The sequence below is a fragment of the Odontomachus brunneus genome, unplaced genomic scaffold, assembly GCF_010583005.1.
Source record: "Odontomachus brunneus isolate Ranch 3 - 2012 unplaced genomic scaffold, Obru_v1 Obru_scaffold_081, whole genome shotgun sequence".
Taxonomy (NCBI): Eukaryota; Metazoa; Arthropoda; class Insecta; order Hymenoptera; family Formicidae; genus Odontomachus; species Odontomachus brunneus.
The window spans coordinates 461256-486435 of record NW_022639531.1 but is presented as its reverse complement, the minus strand read 5'-3'; the positions used below and the strand labels follow the sequence as shown (position 1 = coordinate 486435).

General features: G+C 33.9%; 1 protein-coding gene across 6 annotated transcripts in view; it reads left to right on the top strand.

Annotated features, from left to right (window-relative positions):
- The first annotated feature begins 512 nt into the window (after positions 1–512).
- LOC116847593 (elongation of very long chain fatty acids protein 4-like) overlaps positions 513–25180 on the top strand; it is a 38377-nt gene continuing 13709 nt past the window's right edge. The window contains exons 1-2 of one of the 6 annotated variants that reach the window (XM_032822728.1): positions 20362–20783; positions 24403–24538. Coding sequence is in view for 2 of the 6 variants with exons in the window: in XM_032822727.1 (XP_032678618.1) it covers positions 24775–24819 (45 nt within the window). In the remaining 4 variants the exon portion in view is untranslated. Of the gene's footprint in view, positions 1023–20361; positions 20784–24402; positions 24539–24657; positions 24866–25180 lie in introns of those variants that run through there. The other 5 variants (XM_032822731.1, XM_032822729.1, XM_032822727.1 and 2 more) reach the window with 5 other exon arrangements.

Below are 25180 nucleotides of genomic sequence, written 5' to 3'. Positions count from 1 at the left end.
TGACTAAATCCTCGTTTCGTCCGTTTCTAAGCAGCGTCGGAAATCGGCTTCGTCGAGGCCGCGATAGGGTTATTGTCCAACAGCGAGGAAGTCGAACACGCATTTAGCGATACATCAAACAGCGAGATATCGACCGCGTCATTCGGACAGGTAGGAAGGAACGTTGAGATCTAATTGGACAGAAGTCACGTATACGATTTGTAAAGGTAAAAGCGAAAGGAAGAATCGATGTACCCCGATGGTCGCTTCCATTGACAGTTACACGAGAACACGAAGAAGTCGATTATCGACTTGCGAAGCGACGAAACTATCCGTCCGTTCACCCGCCTCATGAAATCCCATATACACGGTGTAAGCTCCCCTTAAGGGTTGTATTGATTTCTACGATGGCGGCTGGTTGGCGCCTGCACCCTCCGCGAGATCGGGAAAGGCTTGGCAAAGAGAGAGAGAAAGAGGGAGAGAGAGAGAGAGAGAGAAAGAGAGCGTCGCTCCTGCGTTGGAGTTTTCCCTTTTCTTTTCCATCGGCGACACCGAGGAGTTGCGCGATTACGTCGGTGGTGCAACGCGCGAGCTGTGTGAAAGCTAATCGACGGAAACGCGAAGTCGGTGCGCCGGTACTTTCGTTTCCGCGCACCCTGTAAATTCGTCGAGAGGCTGTATCGCGCGACACCGAGGCCCGTGGTCATTCGCGGGCGATGGTGACGGTGTCTATATGCGTGTGTGTGTGTGTGCGCGCTCGCGTTTGCGGGATCATTGACATGGGTGGTGATCGTTGAATAACGCGCGGATGTCGGGATTGCTCGGTTGAGGCGTCGGCGACGACCTGGTGGGCCTTAGCTTCACCTGTACGGACCTCCTTCGGATGAGAACCGCCAGTTTTGTTCGACGGGATCTCCCTCGCGCGATAAACGGCAATACCGACCGGAGAAGAGGCTGTTGCCTGAGGGTGGCCGACGTGGTGGAGAGTCGCGCGCGGCAGCGATCACGACAGAGAAATCAGCGGGGAAGAGCGCTACTCTCGGGTAAGAAGCCGGCGATACGCGAAATAACTTCACCGGTGTAATTGGATTAAGCGTTGAACTGGAAGGCTTATCGGAGGAAACAGCTCGGCTATGGTGCTCGTCAATCTCGTGCGATGCATACTGCACTACGCGGCGACAGCTCGCATTGACACACGCTGCTAGATGCACTGCTCAGAAGAAATATGGCATCGAACAATTGTAGGTAAAAACGAGTGAAATTCGAATGAGCATTATTCTGTGAAAAATCATTGTCGTGAAAACAAAAAATACAAATAATATGCCGAAAATTAACACAAAAATGTAACACTCGGACATTATTGTGTTATTTTAACACTTACATATAGTAAATATGTTTTAATTGACATTTTTTTATTGGTTTCAAGGCTTCAGTACCTACTGTAACAAGCTATTGTTGGATTTTTATTTTATAACATTCGCTATCTCTAAAGTAAAGACGTGAATTTTATAAAAATTGTGTATTTTGGCGGTATCCATAGAATTATCTGATAAAACCTTTTTCGTAAATCTCATTTACGGGATCATAAAGATTGATTTACATCGGGTAATGTCAATGTCCATGGTAGATGATAAAAATATACGGACACCTTTAGAATGTGTATGTGTAGTATCTCTGCGAGAAAAAATCATAGATAATGTATTATCTTTTTTTATTGAAGGGAAAACCAATTTTTGATCCTGTAAGTGAAATTCACTAAAAAAAAAATTTTGCCAGTTCTATGAATCCCGCCGCAATAGCGATCTTAGCAATCAAGCGATGCTAGAACTGAAGAAGTTCAAAAGAGAGTATAAGTAATTCAAAACAGTAAAAATATGATTTTGATTGATCTCCTGGCAATTATTCTAAATAATACGAGATGTAGGAGTGATTTGTAGATATCTTTGAAATATTTTTAAAATATTAAATGGGAATACGTTAAAGAGATAAAATAAAAATAAAATAAACATGTCAAGATGTTCATCTAATATTCATTGTTTATTGTGAATACATTGAAATTCGCAATTTTCATTATAAAAATCACGTCTATATTTTTGGGAAAATAGCAGGACGAAGATATAAAACAAAAATCCAATAATGACTTTTTGCAGTAGACACTTTACCCTTAAAACTAAAAAAAATATTCGTATGATTTTTTACGGAATAATGTTTGTCAAATTTTACTTATTTTTGTCTATAATTTTTTTGATGCTACATTTCATTGGAACACTGTGTTCGAACATTTGCTTAAAACGATCCAAAGTCATATCCCGTTGGACGATTGAAATGCCAACAATGGACCGAATTAAGGAGATTCTAGCGTTTTACCAAATATAAGAAGAATCTACATCGTAAAAATTTTTATGTTGCATTTATATTTTTTTATATATTCTATATTTATATTTATTTTTATACTTATCATCCATTTTAACGTAACATTCATACATTTCCAATTCAAATTAAATGAAACTGATCATTTATTAAATGCAATAATGATGCATTTCATGATTATATATTTTTTTTTCTTGCAATTAGTATAAAATTATTAACATCAAATGTAAGTGCCTTTATTTTTTTATTTTTAAAATATTTGAGTACGTTTATTAAAATGAAAAACAATTACATATGACATTTTCCAATTGTATCTCACTAATATCGCCGCAAAATTATTTTTTTAATCGCTTTAAATGATTTTCCTAATAAAATATCAATTGCCTAGAGATTATCACTAGAACCTCCTTAACAGAATTAAATATTACGTTTCCATAAATGTGTTCATTGGAAAACAGAAACTAAAAGGAATTATTAAGGTAATGAATGCTTGTTAAACAACTTGTCTTAAGTTGTTAGAAATATGTACTCATAATAAACAAAGAACATTAGATCAATATCTTGAAATGTTGGGTTTATTTTTATTTTATTTCTTCAATGCGTACCTCCATTTAACATTTTAAAAATATTGCAAAAACATCATCAGCTAATGTGATCATGTATGACTCGTAGTTTTCATTAAACGGTACATAATACATGATGTTATCATTCTGAATAATTGCCTGGAGATAAATCAGAATTATATTTTTATCGTTTTGAATTATTTATACTTTTGAACTTCTTCATTTCTAGCATCGCTTGATTGCTAAGATCGCTATTGCGGATATGGTAGAACGGATTATAATTCTTTAACTACCGAGTTATCTTTTTCTTTTTATGTCTTTTTCTTGGCAAATTTAATATAGAATCATATAAAATAATTTGTTGGAAACACGATCAATTTTACGTAAGAAAAGGAAGAGTTATAAGGTCTACATGCCATCGATTTTTATCCTTATATAAGCCTACTAGTTATTTTAATGAATCATTTGAATTTTAATAAGTCACCTCGGTATTATTCCATCATCTCGCAGGTGATAGAATAAACAGTTAAAAGATCCGAGTATTGTCAACGCATATACAAATCTAAACGTTATTTATGACTATCATTGGAGTTTTCATAAAAGTTTTTGCGAGATTGCAGGAAACGCGTTGTCGTTATACTACGAGAATACGTGCGTTCAAATAATAATTAAATTCGAGTTCACTTGACATCAATATTTTCATAGTTATTCAAGCCTGACTGCATATAAAGAGATAAAGACTATATGTACACACCTGTCACTTGCCTGTGAATGACTTGTCAGCTATATTTTACGCTCCATCGACCGACTTATGCGCTCTTTCATCATTTGTTCATGTGTCTTACTTTGATATCTCGGTCATCGACTTACGCGTTTGCCCTTCCAGATTTGCTCGAGATTCATATCTATGTATTTGGTTCGTCGAGTTTATGTCGAGTTGCTAATGCACGTGTTGAATTGCGCGTTACTTTATCTATACAAGGCACGCTAGTAGCACAGTTCATTGACGTTACATTGGCCCAATATTAGTTGACATATGTTAGCATACATTGGGCCAATACAGCCAATATATAGCCAACATTGGTTATAAATAAAATTGCCAATATTGCACAACATGATTATATAGCATATATTAGCATATATGAGCATCTATTGGGGATACATTGAGTCAATATAACTCAATATGCAGCAATATTGGTAACAAATAAATTGCTAATATCCAAAATTCTATATTGGTTATATTAAATAAATAAAATAAATAAATAAAATAAATAAAATAAAAAAAATAAATGCAAAGTGCTTACTTCACAATATTGGATATATTGGGATCCAATTGTAGCCAATATTGCTCTAATAAACTGTGCTATATTAGGATAAATGCAGATACATACAGAAAAATGTGACAAGTAAATATTACTTGTTTAATCTCTTAGGTACTGCACGCCACTATAGTGATTTTCGCGTATATCATCTTTTTGGACGATACGCCACTATAGTGGCTCATTCTTATTTCTAATAAATTATTTATCTAAAACTGTATTTTAATATACTTGCGTAATAAAAAGCATTACCAGACATAAATCGCAGTGCTGCATTGTTTACGCGCAGTCTGCGTCGAACTTTGACGTACAGAGATTTCCGTTCCGCGGAAAGTTCAGCCTAAGAGGTTAAAGTATTTCATAAATTTATGTACATGCTGTCATAAACTTCTTAGAATATATAAGAATTCTAGTAAGTTTAATATTTCGATCAAGAATATTAAATTAATACAAGAGAATTAAAACAAAAATTCGGCTTGCTTACTGCGTAGAATTGAATCAACTTTTTTTTCGGTAAAATTTTATAATATTCTTTCTTTCTCTCTCTCCCTCTCTCTTTCATTCTCGTCAAGAAAAATGAAATAATATTTTTTCTATGTTCTATTCTTGTAAAGAGAATAAATTTACGTAAACTCAGTCGTGCCGTTAGTGACAAGCAGTCTGGGACGTTAATATATTCACCGACTACAAGTCGGTAGCATTCAAAGACGCATAGTTGGTTGCGACGATTGTCGCGATGATCGGCGATTTTGAACAAAGGAATTACGAGTGACGCTCGATTGAGGCCGCATTCAGTAATTCACATAAACCATTTTCTTATTTAATATGCTATTTGACGAAGTCGGGGAAGTGCGAGCGCGCACGAGGTTCGAGTGGCCCGTCATTCCGCGACATTTAATGAGACGACGAAACCTTCAAATGCGGTCAATCGTGTACTTAGTCATGTGACATGTGACAGTAGAAAGCATCACGACAATTCAGACGATTTGGTTCAGTCAGTGATTAGATTAGGATGACTTATACCACCCACCGTGCTCAAATTAATAGTAAGCTCGAGGAAAAAGATTATCCATCTCATGGAATAAACCTCTAGATATTTAACCATCTCGTACATATACTCCGAAACATATACGCCCCATATACTTACAAAAAAAATTGTAACTTTAAAACAAAAAGGCTTGGCGATTTTAACCTTGGTTTATTTTAAAGAGGAAAATTAAAACATGTAAAAAGTTATTACATTATAATTTAATATTTTTTTATAATTTAATATTTTAAAGTTATACATTATAATTTAATATTTTCAATAAAATATAGTTATCTAAAATTTTCAGGACATCCAACTTTTAACTAACATTTCCTCAGACGTTTCTTCGTCCAGCTCAGCAAATTTATAAAAAAGGAAATCACGTTTTGTTGGTAAGTAAACTGTTACCTATAAAACTTATACAATTGTATAACATATCGACAACCATCAATAGCATATATATGAATATAAACATAACGAATTTCAACTTATAGTTAAAAATTGGTGCTTTTATGAGTTCTTTTTCGTTACTAACTAAAATCTATTATTTAATATTTAAATTTTTATATTTTATTTGTAATTAGTAAGTAAAAAGAACCTAGTCCAAATTTATATTTTAAATATAAGAACATATAGACTTTTCATGGCCATCATCTTGAATATTTTAAATAAAAATTTTGATGATATAAAATTTTGATAAATTTGGAATCAACAAGGCCCCACAAATTTCTATAATCGTCTCAATGTAAAACATATCTCTTCTGAGAAAGTCAATGATACGAAAGTAAGGTCAAATGAATCAACTTGATAGTTTTAAATACTCCCTCGAATCCCTGATTTGGTTTGATTTAATTAGTAAGTAATTGAATTTAATCATTGTGATGCGCGGATATCGAATGTATCGGGTCCAGTGCAATTCCATCGTGTGTTACAATTTATCGGAAGTTTGTCGGCATAGCAGTTTTAATGGGTCTAATTAAAAAAAAATATTTGGTTAATTTGAAGGATAAGTATTTTCGTTGCTTTCATTGCGAGCATTTCCTGAAAGATGCAGTCGCTTGGCGCAAATATTATGCCATTAATCCTGTAAAATCGGCACGCGTATACAAATTCACTCTCTATGTTAGTCGTATCTGAGAGATTTTACTTTCGCTGCTTCTTCATTTACTAGATCCGCTGGACATACCAGTTCGCTGCGCGCGATAGGGAGAAATCACCATCGCTGTAGAAAAAAGAATGCAATAAAGCTCGTGTTACGAGATTAATCTCTCTGATATCTCTCTTCTTAAACTTCATCTCAGGATTTTACTTCAAGCTTTATATTATAATTAGCAGACTGCGTGTAATGTAAAAATGTAAAAATTTAAAAATTTTTCACATAAACAATCCGCTCACGAATATATTACACGTCGAGAATAAACTTTTACTTTTAATGGGAATTCTTAAGATCAATTAATTTTTATACGGAGAAATTTTTGTAATCGTTAGATTATACACAATTATGTATCGAAATTATTATGTATCTGTTTAAAAACGTTATACACGTTTGACTTTTTATTACACAATTATTACTAAGCTATTACTTAAATGTTTTTATATTCTATGTCAGGTAGATTGTCTAATTTATTATTTTTGCACGCAAAAGAATATCATTTCATCGCTATAAAAAGCGATTACTCAATTTACTTTCCTTTTTTTACTTAATATTACCTTTACAAAGAATCTTTTCTTAACGATAGGCTTTAAATATGCTTATCACAAAATTTAGGAACGCTTATTATCATTATCATGTACTCATTTTTATGTACGAAAGAAGAATTCTTTTTGCAAGAATATTATCAAACTTTATCGAAGAAAAGAAGTTGGTTTGACTCTATGTATAGTAAGTAATAGTAAGTAAAAAGAATTTTTTTAATTAAAAATTTTTGATTAAAATATTAATCTTGAATGCAGAATGTATGTTTCTGTGTATAGTAATTTATACTAAAATTCTTCATATTTTATACTCTAACTTCTCAGATCTTATACTTCAGCTCCATACACCACCAAAAACATTATATTATACAATTATATTAAGAAAAATATAATCTTAACATAACTTTTATCATTATTAGCCTGACAAAGAGTGTCAGGCTAATAACATATCTCGAAAACAATTCAAGGAAAAGATGTTTTAGACAAAAATGGTAGAGTTTAAAAAATCTATTAGCTAGTGATATTTATGATATGATATGATACTTGGAATGATCTTGAAAAGCCCTATCCAAGTGAACTTTAATTTTTTTAATTATACGATTTGTTTAATATAAATCGATTTCTCTGGTCTTTCTGCATATAGAAGTAGTCATATAAAATCGTCGAAAAGTGAATACTTTATCTTTTGCAAGATATAAAAGAGATCTCATAAACTATTTACTTTTTGACAAACACACCTTAATTCTTTTAAACGTAGAATGACAAATAAAATTAATTGCTGTAAAAAAAATATAGGGATACATAAAAGAATTTCAATGCATTTTGCAATTGCATTGATGCACCAATGTGCAAAAATTAATATCATCGATCGACTTATTTTATGATTCTACGTACAAAAGTATTATAGTGATATTGTCGAAAAATGAACAATTTATGACATATATATACTTTATTTAAGATTATAAAATTAAAGTATGGAATTATAAAATTAAATTAAATTATAAAATATAAAAAATATATTTCATGAAGCATTCATTTTTCCAGGATTTTATTGATTTTACGTCAATATACTGAGAGAAATTATCTGATAAATAAATAAATATTTCCGATCAAAATACCGATTAATTTTTATATCCAATCAGAATATCCAATTAAATTTAATTGAATACTTCTGATCACTAATGATATTTTATTAGATAAACCGATCAATTATAAACCGATATTTCTCATCGAATGTTTTCTGATCGAATACAAAACATACATTTTGATCGGAAATATCCGTTTGTTAATTTCTCATCAAATAATTTCTCTTAGTATACTTTTGTACACAGAAAGGAACCAGAGAAATCGATTTATGTTTCAAAAATCATATAATTCTATTAAAAGAATTAAAGTTTTTTTTTGGTTTTGACAGATCTGTTCACAGTTATTTTATGGTCAAATAAATATCATCAACTGATAGCTTTTTCAAACTCTACTACTTTGTTTGATATACCTTTTCCTAAAATAAATTGTTTTTGAGATATTTTACCGATCCGATACTTTTTTTCTCTATGTTCTTCGTGTAGTGTCGCATGACGATCGTCTTCATGAATAGATACTTTCATGAAAAGCCGAAGATTTTTGAGGGAAACAGATCTTATCAATCATAAATCGCGAACACGCGCTCTCGGCGAATAAAACGATCTAACGGGTCTCGGTCTTACTAACACTCCAATCAAGGAAAGTTGCGCCGGTGCAAAAGGAGTCAGCCACAACTTGATGTACATCTCGGGCATACACCCCAGGCCTAGACATTGACCTCGAAAGTGAGGTGATCATGGCCAGCGTAGAGACTTATCGAAGAAAGTGCGAACCGGCCTCCAACCGGTTTGTATCTTACGTGTATCACGTGCCAAGTCCCACGTCCAATCTTCTTCGGCGATTTATTCTTCTTCTCTCTTTACGAGACGATTAGAGTGGATCACGGCGAAATGTAATGCGATGTACCCAAATTTGTTTGTGTGAAACGATGATATGCGGTACTCTTGAAATATTTCGGTATTGCCGTAACGGTACGTTGATCACTTTCTCTCCGCAGTGATTAGGACAACTTGCTTAGTCAGAATATCGCAGAGCAATACAGGTCTATATTATTATACAGCCTATCAATTTACTTTTAATTAATTATTCAGGATGATTGAATTGTTTTTATTGAATATTCAAGACAATTAATACTTAACATGTTCGCTACATCAATATCATACATATACGACGTGTTAGTTTTTCACGAGAGTATTATACATGTATCATTATAAGTATTATATATGTATCATTATAATTTTTTTCTTCATGTTCAGACAAATAAATTATAAATCTGTTTTCCGCATAGTTACATAAAAATATTGAGTGGATTGTGAGGAGAAATAAATTGTAATAGCGAATGTGTTAAAGATGAATGTTAATTCCTTATTAAATATTCCAAATGATTAACAGTATAGATAATTTTATTAATTATTTAATAGAAACTTTCTTAGTGTGTTGTTATTTATTATAATTATATATGTATGTGTGTGTGTAAATTGGGACGTTGTTACAGAATATTGATAGTTCAATAGAACAGATTTATCCTTTTTTATTAATCTCTTAATTATACACAATTAATTTCGCTATTAAGTTTTTTCATTTTACCGATAGAAGAACATATGAATAGCATACAATGGACAATTTAAAATTTGCTCATTAATGGCGCGTAGAAAATCACTTTCTTCATTAACACCCAGATTAGCGGAAATGCAAAAAGTCTGACGCGATTAGAGAAATTCTAATAAAAACCGATCACTTTCACTTTGTCGTTGCGATACCAATTGCATCAATGTGATTTTTTTTCGACTCGCTTACAGACGCACAGACCGGCACGAACCGGCATTACGTATATGTTTATCGAGCTAAGTTAACTAAAAGCCCATCGAGATTTTGTGGGTTACTCCATAACTCTAGCCGAGTGCAGTACAAATACGTAAAAACGCTGCTGGTGAAATCTCAGTCTCTTTGAGACTGTTGCTTCTTTCTCACTTCGATTACGTGAACCATGTATAATGACACTTTAGTGGTCTGTTTGTTTTCGAAAAACTTCTGCACTAATGCAGTAAGTTATATAGATTGAAACAAGTACACTTTTTCTTTCATTCTAACTTATTGTATTAGTGTGTATTATTTCAAAAGTTCTTTGAAAACGGGACAGATCTTTTATGAACGATTTTGAACGCTTTCGATTTACGAATTATCTTATATAATCGCATGTCCTCTCAGATTTTGGGAACATTTGAGAATTTTGGAAAGCTCTGAAGAGATATATTTTTTATTTTTCAATGTGTTCATATCATCTTCAATACTGGGAAAAATTGCTGTAACTCATCAGATTTTTGTCTCGGCTAGGAATGTCAACGATTACGATAGAAACGATCTTGTCTACTCGATGCAGGAGAAAGGAAGTGTAACCACTCTCTATCGAACAACTTTTCCCTTCGTTTCAACCAGGCGTTAACTGAACTCTGGTTATCGTAAGAACAAACTTCTTGAAAGCAGTTTCACTTATTAGAATTAAAACGCGATTAAACTTCTTATTCCGGAAATAACATCCATTTCAGATACGCGACGAACTCTAATCCTAAATTTCTAAAAAGCTCGTTTTGATTTAATACATACATGTATATATAAGAACTTGGTCATTTTCCTTAATTCGTAAATTAATTATTCCAGTAATTTCTTAATCCTCAGACTACGACGTGGAGCGTCGAGAGGACCTCAAAAATAGTTCTTCTACAATATTTTTTAAAGAAGGTTTTTGTTAAAAATTAGAGTACTAAAGATTGCAAGTAAACATTTAAATATTACTTAATATTTTTTGTCATATTTCTTCTCATCTAATAAAAGCAACATGGGATAAGTCGTCGTAATGTTCGTAACAATTACGTTGGTAGAAATGACACCGTAGTCTAAGGATTAATTGTTACAGTTGAAGAATAACAAGTAAAGATATGATTATTGACTATTATTCAATAATCGGGATATCTAGATATCATAAATTAGTAGTTTTACATTATTTATTTAGACAAAAAATATGAAAGTTTATAAAAACTTGATGCCATTATACACAAAATAATTTACTTAAAATGATATATCTTATGTCATATAATGTTGTGGTCAATTTCTGGCCGTCTTCAATATGATAAACGAGATAAAATATTAAATTAATTCATTATATTAACCCTTTAGTATCTCCGGCTTTCCCAAAAGAAATATGTTTTACATTGAGACAATTGTAGATGTTTTCTCTAATTGATTCCAAATTTATTATCAAAATTTAAATTCAAACTAGCTGATTCAACGTGGTGACTATGAAAAACTTAAATATTGATATATTTAAAATATAAGCTTGAGTTAGATTTCTTTGTGCTTATTAATTAAACAAATAGAATGCAAAAATTTTAATATAAAATAATAGATCTTAGATAGTGATTACAAGGAATTCCTAAACATTTTCGACTACAGATCGAAATTCGCTTTTTCGTACATGCTATTGATGGTTGTTGATATAGTTATGCAATTGTATAATTTTTATAGGCAACAGTCTGTTTACTAACAAAATATGTTTTCTTCTATAAATTCTGAGTTAAACGGAAAAACGTCTGGGGAGACGCGTTGCACGATAATTAAAAATTAGATTTTCTGAAAAGTTTATATTACTATATTTTATCAAAAATATTAAATTTAAAAATACTCATTTTTTAAATATAGCCTTAAATTTCCTCTTTAAAATATACTAAGGGAGAAATCGACTATGTATTTAAAGTTATAATTTTTTCCATAAGTGAGACAAATGTCCCAGAAATACAAAAGGAATAACAGAATTAAAATTAACAAAAATATGTATCATCAGTTCAGATCATTTTATATCGCTTATAAATTTCTCACTTAAATTATATTGTTCATCTATATATGTATATACAGCCTGTATGTTCGTACAATGGCATTAGACCGGTCGGTTCATATTTCTTCTGTATTGTACTGTGTACTGTTTTATAAGTTTTATAAAGTCAAACTGATTCTAGACTGTGTTTTATAAGTTTTATAAGTCAAAATATTAATTCTATTTATTATTCTATTATTAATATAATTATATAAATATTATATTTCTATTTATTCATTAACTAAGTTGTTGTTTAACTTCTTATTGAACTAATCGCAAATTTAATTCGTAGTGAGTCAAATGTATTAGCAAAAGCTAACATACATCCGGAAATTTTGGCTCTATGTTAAACCTTGAATTATATAACGCAGTAGGAGTAAGTTAGCAAAGTAGGTTTAATTCTAATGATTCAGTTTACTTCAGTAGGTTAAATAGAATCAAGAGAAATTGATGTAAATTAATTTCAGAGTATCAAAATAGGTGTTGAATGGAATAATAAGGCTGAAAGTAGGATCAAAATTTCGGCTTGAAATATTTCGGATATCTTTCCATTCATCATCATTATTTTTGCAGATTGGTCTACGTTTGTTTGTTTAAATATTCGTGGTGTAGAAGCAACAAGTTTTGAGTCACGATGTCTTTCACTGATCGATAGTATATCGATTAGTTACAATCTCATTACAACTTACAACTACATATTACTTACAACAGTAAGCCTGAAAACATTAAACGGACGTCCTTTATAAATCATTATTCTTTGATAATTTTATATGTGTTTTTTGGCAGTGTATCTCGCTAGAAAACACGACACATTTCACCAACAATCTATTCTCGAGATCTACGCACGAGAATAAATATCAAAAGACACTTGTGGTCCATTTCACTAGCGCCTAATGTTAATTTTAATCATAGTTTGATCGCTTGGTTCTTTTTTTTAGATCGTAGAATAAGATACTGCTTACAGGCAAATGCCGAGCGTTCAGCACTAAACGGTACAGTCTCCTCCTTCTTCTACCTCATCCTCCGTCTGTCTGTACGTAGTGTCCCAGAATTTCAGACTGTGATCGCAGTGACCGAATTTTTCGCGGGGTTCGAGATCGGTTCGGCGCGGTGGCTTTTCTCACAGGAAGTTACGCGATTTAAAGTGGCTACGAGCACACGTCAAAATTTTGCAAGACCGTCATATTGAGCCGTACAACTATATGCGAGTTCTCGGAAGATCCCCACAACTGCCGGCAAATATTTGTAGAGACGCCAAATATTGTTTCTTAAATCTGTGTTTGTGCAATGTCCGGCGATACTCGTTTCCGCGATACCGCAGCTGAAGTATGTCAGCGATCATTTTCTCAAGAAGTATGCGACACTAAAGTTTCATACGTAACGTTCGCAAATTTTGTTTTCTCTATCACAAGACCGCGTGAGTGACTCACAAATGCCGTAACGTATAGCATGCACACTCGAGATACGTTATTATTACGCAACACGTCAACAAAGCAGGCTTTCTGCCATTGCATTTATCTCTGACAATCTACGTTTGTTCATTTTCAGAGAAAGATTCTTAAGTTACATGAAAAAATATGATAAGAAAGATACACATTCGGGAAACAATGTTAAAAAATAATATGGAAAGTAGCTATTTTTTTATAGGACGGTAGGTCTGACGGTAGGTGAGAGAACGTTTGTGTACACAAAGAAAATATTTCAGTACAATAAAATTCTTATAATTTCTTGAACTAAAAATTGTGACCAAAATCGCTATATATTTATCTAAAAATGTTATATATGTCTGACTTTTTACTGCAAAATTATTGTTATCTGTATATATCCTTTATTTACCAGGTAAATTGTAATAATAAATCGTAGAATTTATTATTTCTATAATAATTTATATTACAATCTCAACATAGTCCACTTTTACAAAAAATATTCTAACACAATTTTAACGTAATTTTTACTACAATATGTTCTTCGTGTATAAATCTGGTTAAACTGAACAAAAAATTCCTCTATCATTTTGCGATCTATTACGTAAAATGTTTAGTCATTAATTAAAGAAAATTGACGAATGATCGCGCGTAATCTTCTTTAATTAATGACGGAAAATTTTACACGATTGTTTGCAAATTAGCGGAAAAATTTTGCGTTTAGTTTGACTTAATCTATACACGGAAAAAATATTACGCTAAAAATTACAGCAAAATTTTATAATTTTGGACCATATAGAAATTATGACAGGAATTATTATTTATTTGTTTAAAGATATTATATATGCAAGTGTAGATTTTTACTACAAAACTATTGTAATTACTGTAAACTTGGATATTTTTTATATCGTATATTTGATAGATTGTTAAATTATATAATAGCATAGTATAAATCGTTCTAATAATAAATTTAATAAAATAATTAAATAAAATAATTGATAGTATAATACCAGTATAGTCTAGTTTAATACAAATTAACACAAAGAAGCTATTACAAAATAAAATGTAATCTTAACTTTTATATTTACTATAAAATTTATTACAATATTATAAATATTTAATAAAATAAAATAATGCATACATGTTACTGTAATAAGTATTTCAAGTTTGTATTGCCAATTGCCAATAATTTTTGTAAATAAATAACACAAATGTGAGTGAGCACGTACGACTCTTGTTTTTCATTTCTTTATAATTTCTTTATTTAGTCGGCTATAAAATAGAGAGTGTAAAATTATCGTCACATTCTCGAGGAAGACAAACGAGGTCGTACAACATGTAGCATTTCACATTTCTAGCCTGAAAGAGACGTCCGCTTATTTTGTCTGAAACACTGGTTATTCATGAAGACACGTCATGTTTGTCCAGTAAGATGATGTGAAGAAAATGTTGGAAGAACCGAGATGAGAAATATTCTGTAATACATCATAAATGGGCCATCAAATGCGTCGTTTAAGTCTTCAAATGCATAATCTCGTACGAAATGAACTTATAATACTTCTTTATCGAGCAATTGTGCAAGAGCAATGTGCGCTTTGACTTCCCACATAACATAATGTCTAAAATCGGGACATAAGTCATCTAAAAAACATCTTAAAGACATCTCTCAGACGTCTTTAAAATGTCTTATGTCTTGATTTTAGACGTGGTGTGGGTTGATTTAGACTATTTTAATTTCGTGAAGAAAATAGGGTAAAAATTTTTGTACTGCAATATAATACACTAAGAAAAAAATTATCTGAAAATGAAAAAAAAATTTATTCATTAGTAATAACATTCCACTGTCCAACATTTCAATGTCCGGTATAACAACATATTTACTTAAATTAATATAACAACATATTTACATAACCTAAACATATTTACTAAACTAAATTGCTTTCCTAAAGAACTGAAAGGTTTTAAGAAAATGTGTATTATCTTATTTGAAGATTATTTTATGTTGGTATAAGTTTTTAAAGAGATGCTCTTAGTACTCATGGAGTAAATATTTCCTTACTTCTTAGATATTTTTTCCCTCAATGTATAATATGTACTGACGTATGTTAATATTACTAATAAGTTGATTGTTAATAATTGTCACTCACACAACTATCATTAATAGACTTAATTTTGCACCTTGCGAGCGGCGGACGGGAAATGATAAGCAATAACACGACATTATCAATAATATTCAAGTATACATTCAGCGCGACGCGGAATGTGCTTCATTATCATGATGACATGTCGCTATTCAACGGCCAAAGTGTGACACTTTCAAAATGCCTATGAGATGCTCGTAAATGGTGCAAAGTGAACTCACGTTTCTAGTATGTCGATAGCTTTATTAAAGCAAATGACCAACGTAACACTGTAATTTTTATGTTTATGTCTCGTAGACGGTTGATTTTTTGCACACCGGTTTTTACACATTAAAGCCTTGTCTTACACACGGTTTCGTTTTTATTCTGTCCCCGTTTCAGGCGGGACTCGTTTTTTGACAAATCAGCTGCTTACGCGAAATTGCGATGATACTTCCGGAAAAGTACGGAGCAGCTTCTCGACGTTGCGACTCCGGTTAATTACGTAATTACGCCGTTGAAATGCACACAGCATACATGCGTCGGGAATATTTTTTACGCACTTTGGAAACTTGTTTCACCCGGCGAAGAACCTCCTCGACGAGATCGCCGTCCTCGCGCTAAAAGAAGCCAACCTAAAAAATACGTTCGGATGAAAGTTCGCTCCGGGGAATATGTTAGCCAGATTTCTTTCGGGTGTGCATGGAAATTTCTTGTACACAACTTGGACTCCATGCGCAATGTTTTTGTATACGTACAAATGTCTACGTACGCGTCGGTGTCGATAGATTTCAAACTGGGTACACTCGAATCGCGAAACCGACTTAATGCTCTCTTATGCTTTCTACTTTATATACCCGACGAGATGCGTAATAATCGTCGCCGATAATATTACGTTCGTTGGCCGTCGTCTTTGTCGCTTTGTAAGAGAGGGCTTCCTTATGAGAGAATGTCTTCCGTTCCAAATGTAAAGACTGAACGCGATTCCTGCAACCCTCCGCTCGAAGTCGTGCGATCATGGAAATGCTCGGAATTCGGAGGTAACTGAAGCGCGCTTTCTCCTTCGATACCTTTACGTATGACCTTTTTCCCTTCTTCTTCTTGTTTCGGCTTGCCTTCGGTTCGCGTGCGCGCACGATAATAAAGAGTATAATTCGCCGATGACATATTCCGCCATAAAACTCGTTTATCATCCGACGCGATGATGTCGTGAAAAGATGCTCTTTGGTACCAAGTAACCCAGCTACCAGCGTGTGCGTGTTGATCCTTCACCTGCTGCTGCACTGCTAGTCGTCCAGGCTCCCAACGGCCTACTAAATGAACCGAGAGACCGCGCGTGAAACAGGTCTTGTTTTATTTCTTCTCTTTTCCTTTTTGTTCCCGCTTCGCAAAGGCACGTGTTCCGCTGACCGGCACGTCACATCAATTCTCGAACTATTCAGATTGGGCCACCGATATGTCAACTTTAAATCCTGTTATTTAAATTATTGGGATAATTGGATTTATGCAGAACGTCCTCGATCCCCGAGAATTGTGAAGCATTTCGGGGAAATTCCGAATATTATCAATATATCATCGTATAGGTAAACAAATGTTTGGCTGGTCCAAGTAGAATTCTGAATGTCACAGTTAGAATGTATCGCTGTTTCTTTATCTGCCAGAAAGTAGCCTGTGATACACGCAGAATTGATGGCGGCAGCATTCTAACATCTGTAAATAAATTTAGATGGGTGTAAGGATTATATATTAGTATGTCCCTCATCGTTAGTCTTCTTTATCTACTACAATCAATTTTTACAAGAAGTGTGGGTCTTTAATTTGAATGGGTGTCATATATAGAGACAGAGACAGAGCGAGAGCGAGAGCGAGAATGAGAACGAGAACGAGAGCGAGAGAGAGAGAGAGAGAGAGAGAGAGAGAGAGAGAGAGAGAGAAAGAGAAAGAAAGAAAGAAAGAGAGAGAAGAGGGGGGAAAGGGAGAGAGAGAGAGAGTTATTTACAATTCGCGTGCAAAGTAAATCTTTCCTTTTCTTCACGAAAATGTAAGCAAAATATCATTACTGGCGTGAATTGATTGTCGGACGGATGTGTCGCAGTTTTTGCACGCAGAGTCTACCATTAAGCAGAGGTACTGGTGGAATTTGTGAATTAAAAAAAAGTAAACGAAACCACTACGTTTAACCTTCATATAGCAAACATTTTTTGCGTAACTTGATCTGGCACACTGGAGTCGTTTCCGTTCTCGCCTATTTACATTTCGTAAAATAAAAATCTATAAAAAATAATAAATATATTTTCTAGTCTGTAGAAATGAATTATGTATAGGAATGAATGCAAATATTCACTTGAATATCTCATTTTACTTAAAATATAAAGAGAAATGCAATGAAAACGTGAAGTTATATAAAAATTTGTAACTTCTGTGAAAATGAACTTAAAAAATTAACAGTCTAAGATTTTCTCGTCAATACTTAAACCTTTAGAGAGGTTATTTACCAAGTACGTATTTCCAAATCGCCCAAGGGATATATTTCCAATGACACATCAAAAGAGCTACTCAATTTATTCGCTATTTATCAAATAAAATTACGTTTTTATATATTTATTTCGCTGGCTAAATAATAAATGTTAAAGTAATAAAATAATAAATTTATAACTAATTTCATGATATTATCTTGCCACGTCTTTCACTTAGTATAATGCTACACAAAGCAGTAATTTTTTAGTCTATAATTGACCATCACACAAAAACGGAACATTATTCTTTTTTCAATGCCGCGTTTCATAATGTGTAACATTTATAACAGTAAGTTTTTTATTTGGACAGTATCACTTTTTATGAAGTTTTTGCACTGGATAACAATGATTATCTACATTACTTTCTACCTAATGTTACATGTGCAAAATTGCGATATTCTGTATTCAATTTCTAATGAACAGTGCAGAAAAATCGCATGAAACTTTAATTACAAATGTATTTTACGGCGGTAAATGTTATCATAGCGGTTAATAAAGTATTTATATAATTCTAAGCATTTTAGTTTGAGTAAATAAACTCAATATATATATATGTATGTGTGTGTAATGTAAATTAATATCGCAAGAAACTTGAAATTATTAATAATTTTATTTGTTTCTTTGCTAAAAAATGATGTATTTTCGTATATTTAAATAATTATACTTTCTGATAAATTAAAATATGTTTGATGATGCAGAAACCTTAATTGTATATAATATAGTCAGAAATAAATAAGCTATTTACATGAGACTTTTCCTATATGTTATATTTAATATAAAGAATCGAAATATTACCAAAAAACGTTTTTATTTTAGAATTTGATACCTTAATCTGACATATGAGATCAAGGATGACTACATAGCGTCTACATTTGCCGCTCGTTTTATGATATGCAATAAAAACGTGTTAACTGTGTTTAAACTTCATGTTCCCACCTACTATGACTTGTTTAGCACGTAAGCCGAAAAATTCTATTCCACTAATCAAATAAAAAAATTAAAAGTCAACTGCAGAAAATGAACCCAGTGTGTCAGATTAGCATTAGCTGCGAACGTTAAATAGCAATTTATTGTACGGCGAATAGAAGCCGATAAAGACCTTAAAGGAGCGTTTCAGGTGGGCCAAGTTATTGGAATCTTGTAACCATACTATACAGTCAGCGAATGGTCCATTGACCCGTTTCGATTTATCGAAATTACCCATTGACATTGGTCTTGCGTCTACCATCGCTTTCTCCTTGATCGTAATTTTTCTTTGCGTATCTCTCGCGCTTTGCTGAAGCCTGAATCGAAGAAAAGTTTCTCCTGAGATGGACTTGATAAGAGATCTTGTGTGGCAAGTGTGTTTGTTCTTTGACATTTGGGTCACCCGAACGAATGTGGTAAATAAGTAATCTTGTCGATCAATTAATTTGATCTTATGATTTTCAAGAAAATTTTATCTATTCAAAAACCCTTCATTACAATTAAGATAAGCGCTAGCTACATGGGGTTAGTGTCCTAGAGTAAACATCCTAGAGTGGAATCCTCGCGTCTCCAGCGTTTCTTCGTCCTGCGTGTGTCCGCGGCGAGATATTCAAGGGCCCACTTTTCCGACGCGAGAATCCTGGAAGGTGACTCGTCGCGGAGGTTCTTCGCAGCGAATGCTGAGATGCCGCGCGACTCTCGCCTGGAAAATGAGGCTACGCCGACGATGTCGTCGTCGGTGCCTGCACGACTTGGAGCGCGAGTGAAAGAGTCAAGAGCGCGGAAGGAAAGAAAACACAAAATCTGTCTGAATTTGCAATTGCGGATTACACGAAACTAGGACAAACCTGAAGACGAACGAGGTCCTCGTCGATGGTGGCGACGCGTATCTCTCGAGGAAAAACGAACACAAGCTCGAGAACCGGTACTTCCCGTTGACCCTACCGTTACATAGGTGTTTCTGGCCCATCTTTCGCGCCGAAAAGTCTCGTTTCGAACGGCCCGGCGTGTAAGAGACGCGACAATCGAACGCGCTCATCATCAAATCCGGCTAATCGATTCGAGAAGCTCGCCGAGGCGCGAACGGAAGTAGAAATCACGTGAAGCCACCGCGCGGGATTTCCGCACGCGTATCCGATCTCTACGTCGACGACGACGTCGCGAAGGAGCGCAGGCGGAAACGACGGTGGGGGTGGGAGGGGGAGACGGGAAGGGGGAGGGAGAAAGACATCAGGGTGGGATATCGCGATCCCGGGGGGATTCTACCTACCACGCGCGTTTCGCCTTGACCGATCTCGGCCGATCTATCCCCACGATCGATTCCCACCACTTTCGCAAGCGCGCGCGGGCGATTCTTTTGGCCTCGTTTGCGCTGAACGCGGATCCCCGCGAATACGAGTACCACCACCTCCGACGACGATTGTCGTCCACCACTAGGCCCCATTGCCGCGGAAGATACCCGGGCACCAAAGTTATAAAGCGAACCGACTAAGCCGGCGAACGACGCTGCCACTTTGTCGAGCGACCACGAACGTGCCACGGTTCGTCCTGCTTTCGTGAAAGAAAGAGGAGCGACACTTTTCGGCGACACCTACCGCGGTGTCATCTGTTTCTTTCCCTCCGAGCGCACCGGTCGTCGGGCCATGTCACTTTGACACAAGTAGTAGAGAAAAGTCGCGGGTGCCAGTTTAACTCCGAGCTCACGGGACCCCCGCGAAGTCAATCGCGGGCCGAAGCGATCGCGAGAAAAGTATCGTCCAGTCCGCGTCTCACGCGCCAGTCGCACGCAAGATCGAGGGATTCAAACGACGGCAACAACCGCTGAGTCAAAGTGCTCGTAAAATCCGTACAAGGTAAGGGAGCCTCTTTTCTGCCAGGAACCTTCGTCATAAACTGGGACTATCTTGTGACAGAACAGGCGACTCTACGAAAATATGCTATTAAGCCCCGCATTAACAGTTCTCGCCAAAAACTTATCCCGTGAGACACACTAAGACTCATGTTAATAGCTGTTACTTAAAACTTGTTGCATGTGAGGCATTCAGATTTGGATTTAGAGTCAGATCTAAATTTTCCAAATAAATTATGTGATATTTGTGACATTGTATTGGTAATTGCAATTCAACTGGAAAATTCACGTCCAACTCTAAATTCAAATCTCACTTGAGATGAATTTCAAGCAACTATCAATATGTAGGTAACTATCAATGAGGCTCATATTGGTAGTCATTACGACTCAACTGAAGAATTCTCATTCTCATTTCGCGCACGCGTATGTGCTATCGAATATTATGCTTATTATTCTGAATGAATGATAGCTCTGGTATCTTAACATACATCTTACACTTAATGTTAAGGAGACGTTTTTCCTCTCTGATACCGTTCACTATTATATACCGTATGCGTACGTTAATTAATACGCCTATTTCTAATTCTGTATCTGAAAATTTGAATATTCAAATCTGAGTAGTCTGTTTAGTCTGTTACTTGAAATTTGCCTTAGATGAGACACTGAGATTTTAACTTACAGTTAAATGTGAGTTTCTTAGTTAAATCATGATTGCATATATAGTGTCATATATATTACATAATTTAAATGAAAAACTCAAATCCAACTCTAAATTCAGATCTGAGTAACTCACGTAGGAGAAATTTCACAAGTAACGACTATTAATCTTTCAGTAGGCGCGTGGTCTACCATTCTAGATCATAATGTTTCGGTCCCCGTAGGTAAGATTCATTGTATCCGACTTTCAAAACAATTATACAAAGTATTAATTCAAAGTCTTCTAATGCTAAAATATATAGGTTCTTTTTGAAAATACTTACAATATAAATAATAGGCTATATATATAAAAAAGTGGTGTATTTCTGATTAGTGACATAAAAAAAAGGATGTTGGTCTACGTCTGTAGATCATGTGTCTATTAAAGGGCTTATGTAAACTTTGAGTATCACTGGAAACGAATTTGAAGTACTCACCATTAACTTATACATGGGGCTGAAAATCCTCTTCCTCATTCCCGTGACTGAATCATTCGCACGTAATATCGATCAGCGTAAGGCTTTATATTAGTTGGAAGAGGTTGGTGAGGATTTCCAAGATTGATAAGTAATAGAATAGATATAACATAAAGATATAATGATATAATAGAAATAAAGATACCATGACGTGAGTTTATGCATCTCGTTGAAGAACAATCGCAATTTATATAGAAGAATAATGATCTTGGGGGAGTTTTCAATGGTAGCGGTCGCTTTTTCTCTGACGAATTTTTTCCGATGCTATATTTCATTAGGAAAATTTGTAGGCGATATTGAATGAAGTTCGCATTTTTGACGTTGATAACAATACTAATTTGCTTCTATGTTATCGTCCAATATTGTAAATTGTTTGGACATGTATAATATATTTATCAACAAAATTTATCGAAGAAATAAAGAAGAGTAGACCTAATCATTACCATATCGTAGCGATAACGTAATGAGACCTTGCTCGAAATATGCATGTTATTGAGCATATGCAAACGTTATTGAGCAAATTTCAAAGGAATAATATCGTTAATTGCAACAGATAATAAAATGCAGTTAGTAAGAACATTTTGCGTTGATAAATAATAAATATAATTTTAATAAACTTATAGATTCAGCTTATAACATGAAAAAATACGTTAGTCATTTATAAAAAGTCAAAATCATAATAGAAAGTTCTGTTTGAATATTTAGATTATAAATAAATATTCTATATTATATATATAAATACATATACTTTTTTTTACAAATATTTTATAAAAAGAAATTTTTTATATGATATATATATATATATATATATATATATATATATATTAATATTATATATATATATATATATATATATATATATATATATAACATATTTATTTATTGTCGTTTAAAACATTTCTCTTAATCTTTTTCGAAGCAAACGACTTTCTTGTGAGTTCGTTGTTCCGTGAAGATCATAGAAAGATACTTCCTGGAGGCAGAGATATCAGATCGTGGGGCCTTCCACCACACTTCACAATCGCACGAATCTAGCTTCGACAAGAAGCTCCTCATTTCATTCTTATTTCGACGAGCTTTAATAGGTATCCGCATAAGTTACACATTTAATAACGGTCAAGTGGTGAGAGGTCCCATGTCCTATGATCTGGCATCTTTGCCTGGAAACTAATCGAATCACTTTTCTTTTTATATGGAGGTTTGTACGTCCGTATCAAATCATGTACTTACTTTCGTTGATTTCGTGCCTAAACGGCGCTACTGCTATTATTATGAGCAAGCTGCTATATGATAATGAACAGGATGCAATGTAATGTAAAAATTTCGAAGATTTCTCTTATGTTCCTCTTTCCATTTCCGTATTATGTGGCGGAACGAAAGCGTGCTTGCTCGCGTTATTATTATGGCTTATAGGTGACGCCGGTTTTTCCTATTATTTCCTCTCTCTTTCCTTGACGATTTTTTTTTTTAATCTACTCTTAGGACAACGCGCACGTGTCTAATATTTTATTATTTATTTTTCGTAGTGTTTCGTAAATTAAACCTTTGCTATTTAACATATTGCCCATATTTTAATATATTGCGCATAATATTCTTCCGTATTTACTAATCACAACTGCAGGTGACGCCGGTGATCATGGAAAGCCTCAGAAATTCTGCGTAACAGCGCGAACAAAAAGTTTCTGTTAGATTCAGCTTTCACCTTGATCGCGCGTATGTGCTATCGAAAATTATACTTATTATTCTGAATGAATGATAACTCTGGTATCTTAACATACATCTCACATTTAATATTAAGGAGATGCTTTTCCTCTCTGATACTGTTCACTATTATATACCGTGTGCGTACGTTAATTAATACGCCTATTTTAATTACGTATACAACGTGTAAATTCTATATATAAATTTTATATTTTAAGACTTTCGCGAAAATTAAGCAAATATGAGATGTACTGTTTAATGAATATAAATTGCAAAATATCGCAAATACAAATATACAACGTATAATCAAATGTATTGACTTTTAGTCCGTCTTCATTGTTAAGCAAATTCTAAAGAAACTATATCGTTAGTTGCGACAGACAATAACATATAGTTAATAAGAACTTCTTGCGTTGTTGACAAACATTAATTAAAATTTTAATAAACTTATTTAATAAATTTATTTAATTCAGCTTATAACATGAAAAAATACGTTAGTCATTTATAAAGTCAAAATCATAATAGAAAGTTTTGCTTAAGTATCGACGTATTACAATTATAAATAAATATATTCTATATTATATATATACACATATTTTTTTTACAAATATTTTGTAAAAAGATATTTTTTATATGTAATATATATTTATAAAACGTATAGCATAGGTACATATATAAAATATATGCCTTTGCACATTTCGTGCGAGTACAAATTCCCCTACAATATAAAGAAAATATTTGCATTTGTAGAATTATATACTGCTTCGTTCTGTAAGGAGACGAAAAGGGCCGTGCATCACAAGGTATTCTAAATACAGATGAGCGCCAGTGTCAGTATCTCCGATCGTGCAGCGTTTTCATAGTTTAATTCACGCTGTAAAGAAAAGTGAGTAATTCTTGAGAATCATCGACGTACACATTATTTCGGCGATTCGTGTTGCGTGTTACAACGCGATGACGTTGCGCGACAGCACACGCAAAGCAAAGCATTTGCTGATGCGCCAGTATTAAAATATGCAATACGTTGCAACGTGTGCTCGACTTGCATAGCGAAAATTTAACGCATCGGAGTCGTTTCGCATGAGGAAAGTGACTTTCCTTAAAGGATACGTTAGTTGATGGATGGTCGCACTTGACAACGGGCCGCGCTCAAGAAAAAGAAAAAAGGTGCTTGTCGGGACATGTTTATAGCGCGCGACTTCGGGAGATAGCGGTAATAGTTTCTTAGGAGCGTGAAAGTTATGTTCCACGATATAGACGACGAGTGAACGACCGGATAATGTACATCTCGGGAGAATTACTATTAGGAACTAATTATAAGCTGATGAAGGCAGATATGGCGTATTTCGTTAAATTATATTGGCTTTGCACGCCATAAATGCGTTTGTTTTTTTACATCTTAACATTTTGTGCATTTGCAGGAACATATATATGTGTGTGTACACACACACACACACACACACACACACACACACACACACACACACACACACACACACACACACACACACACACACACACACACACA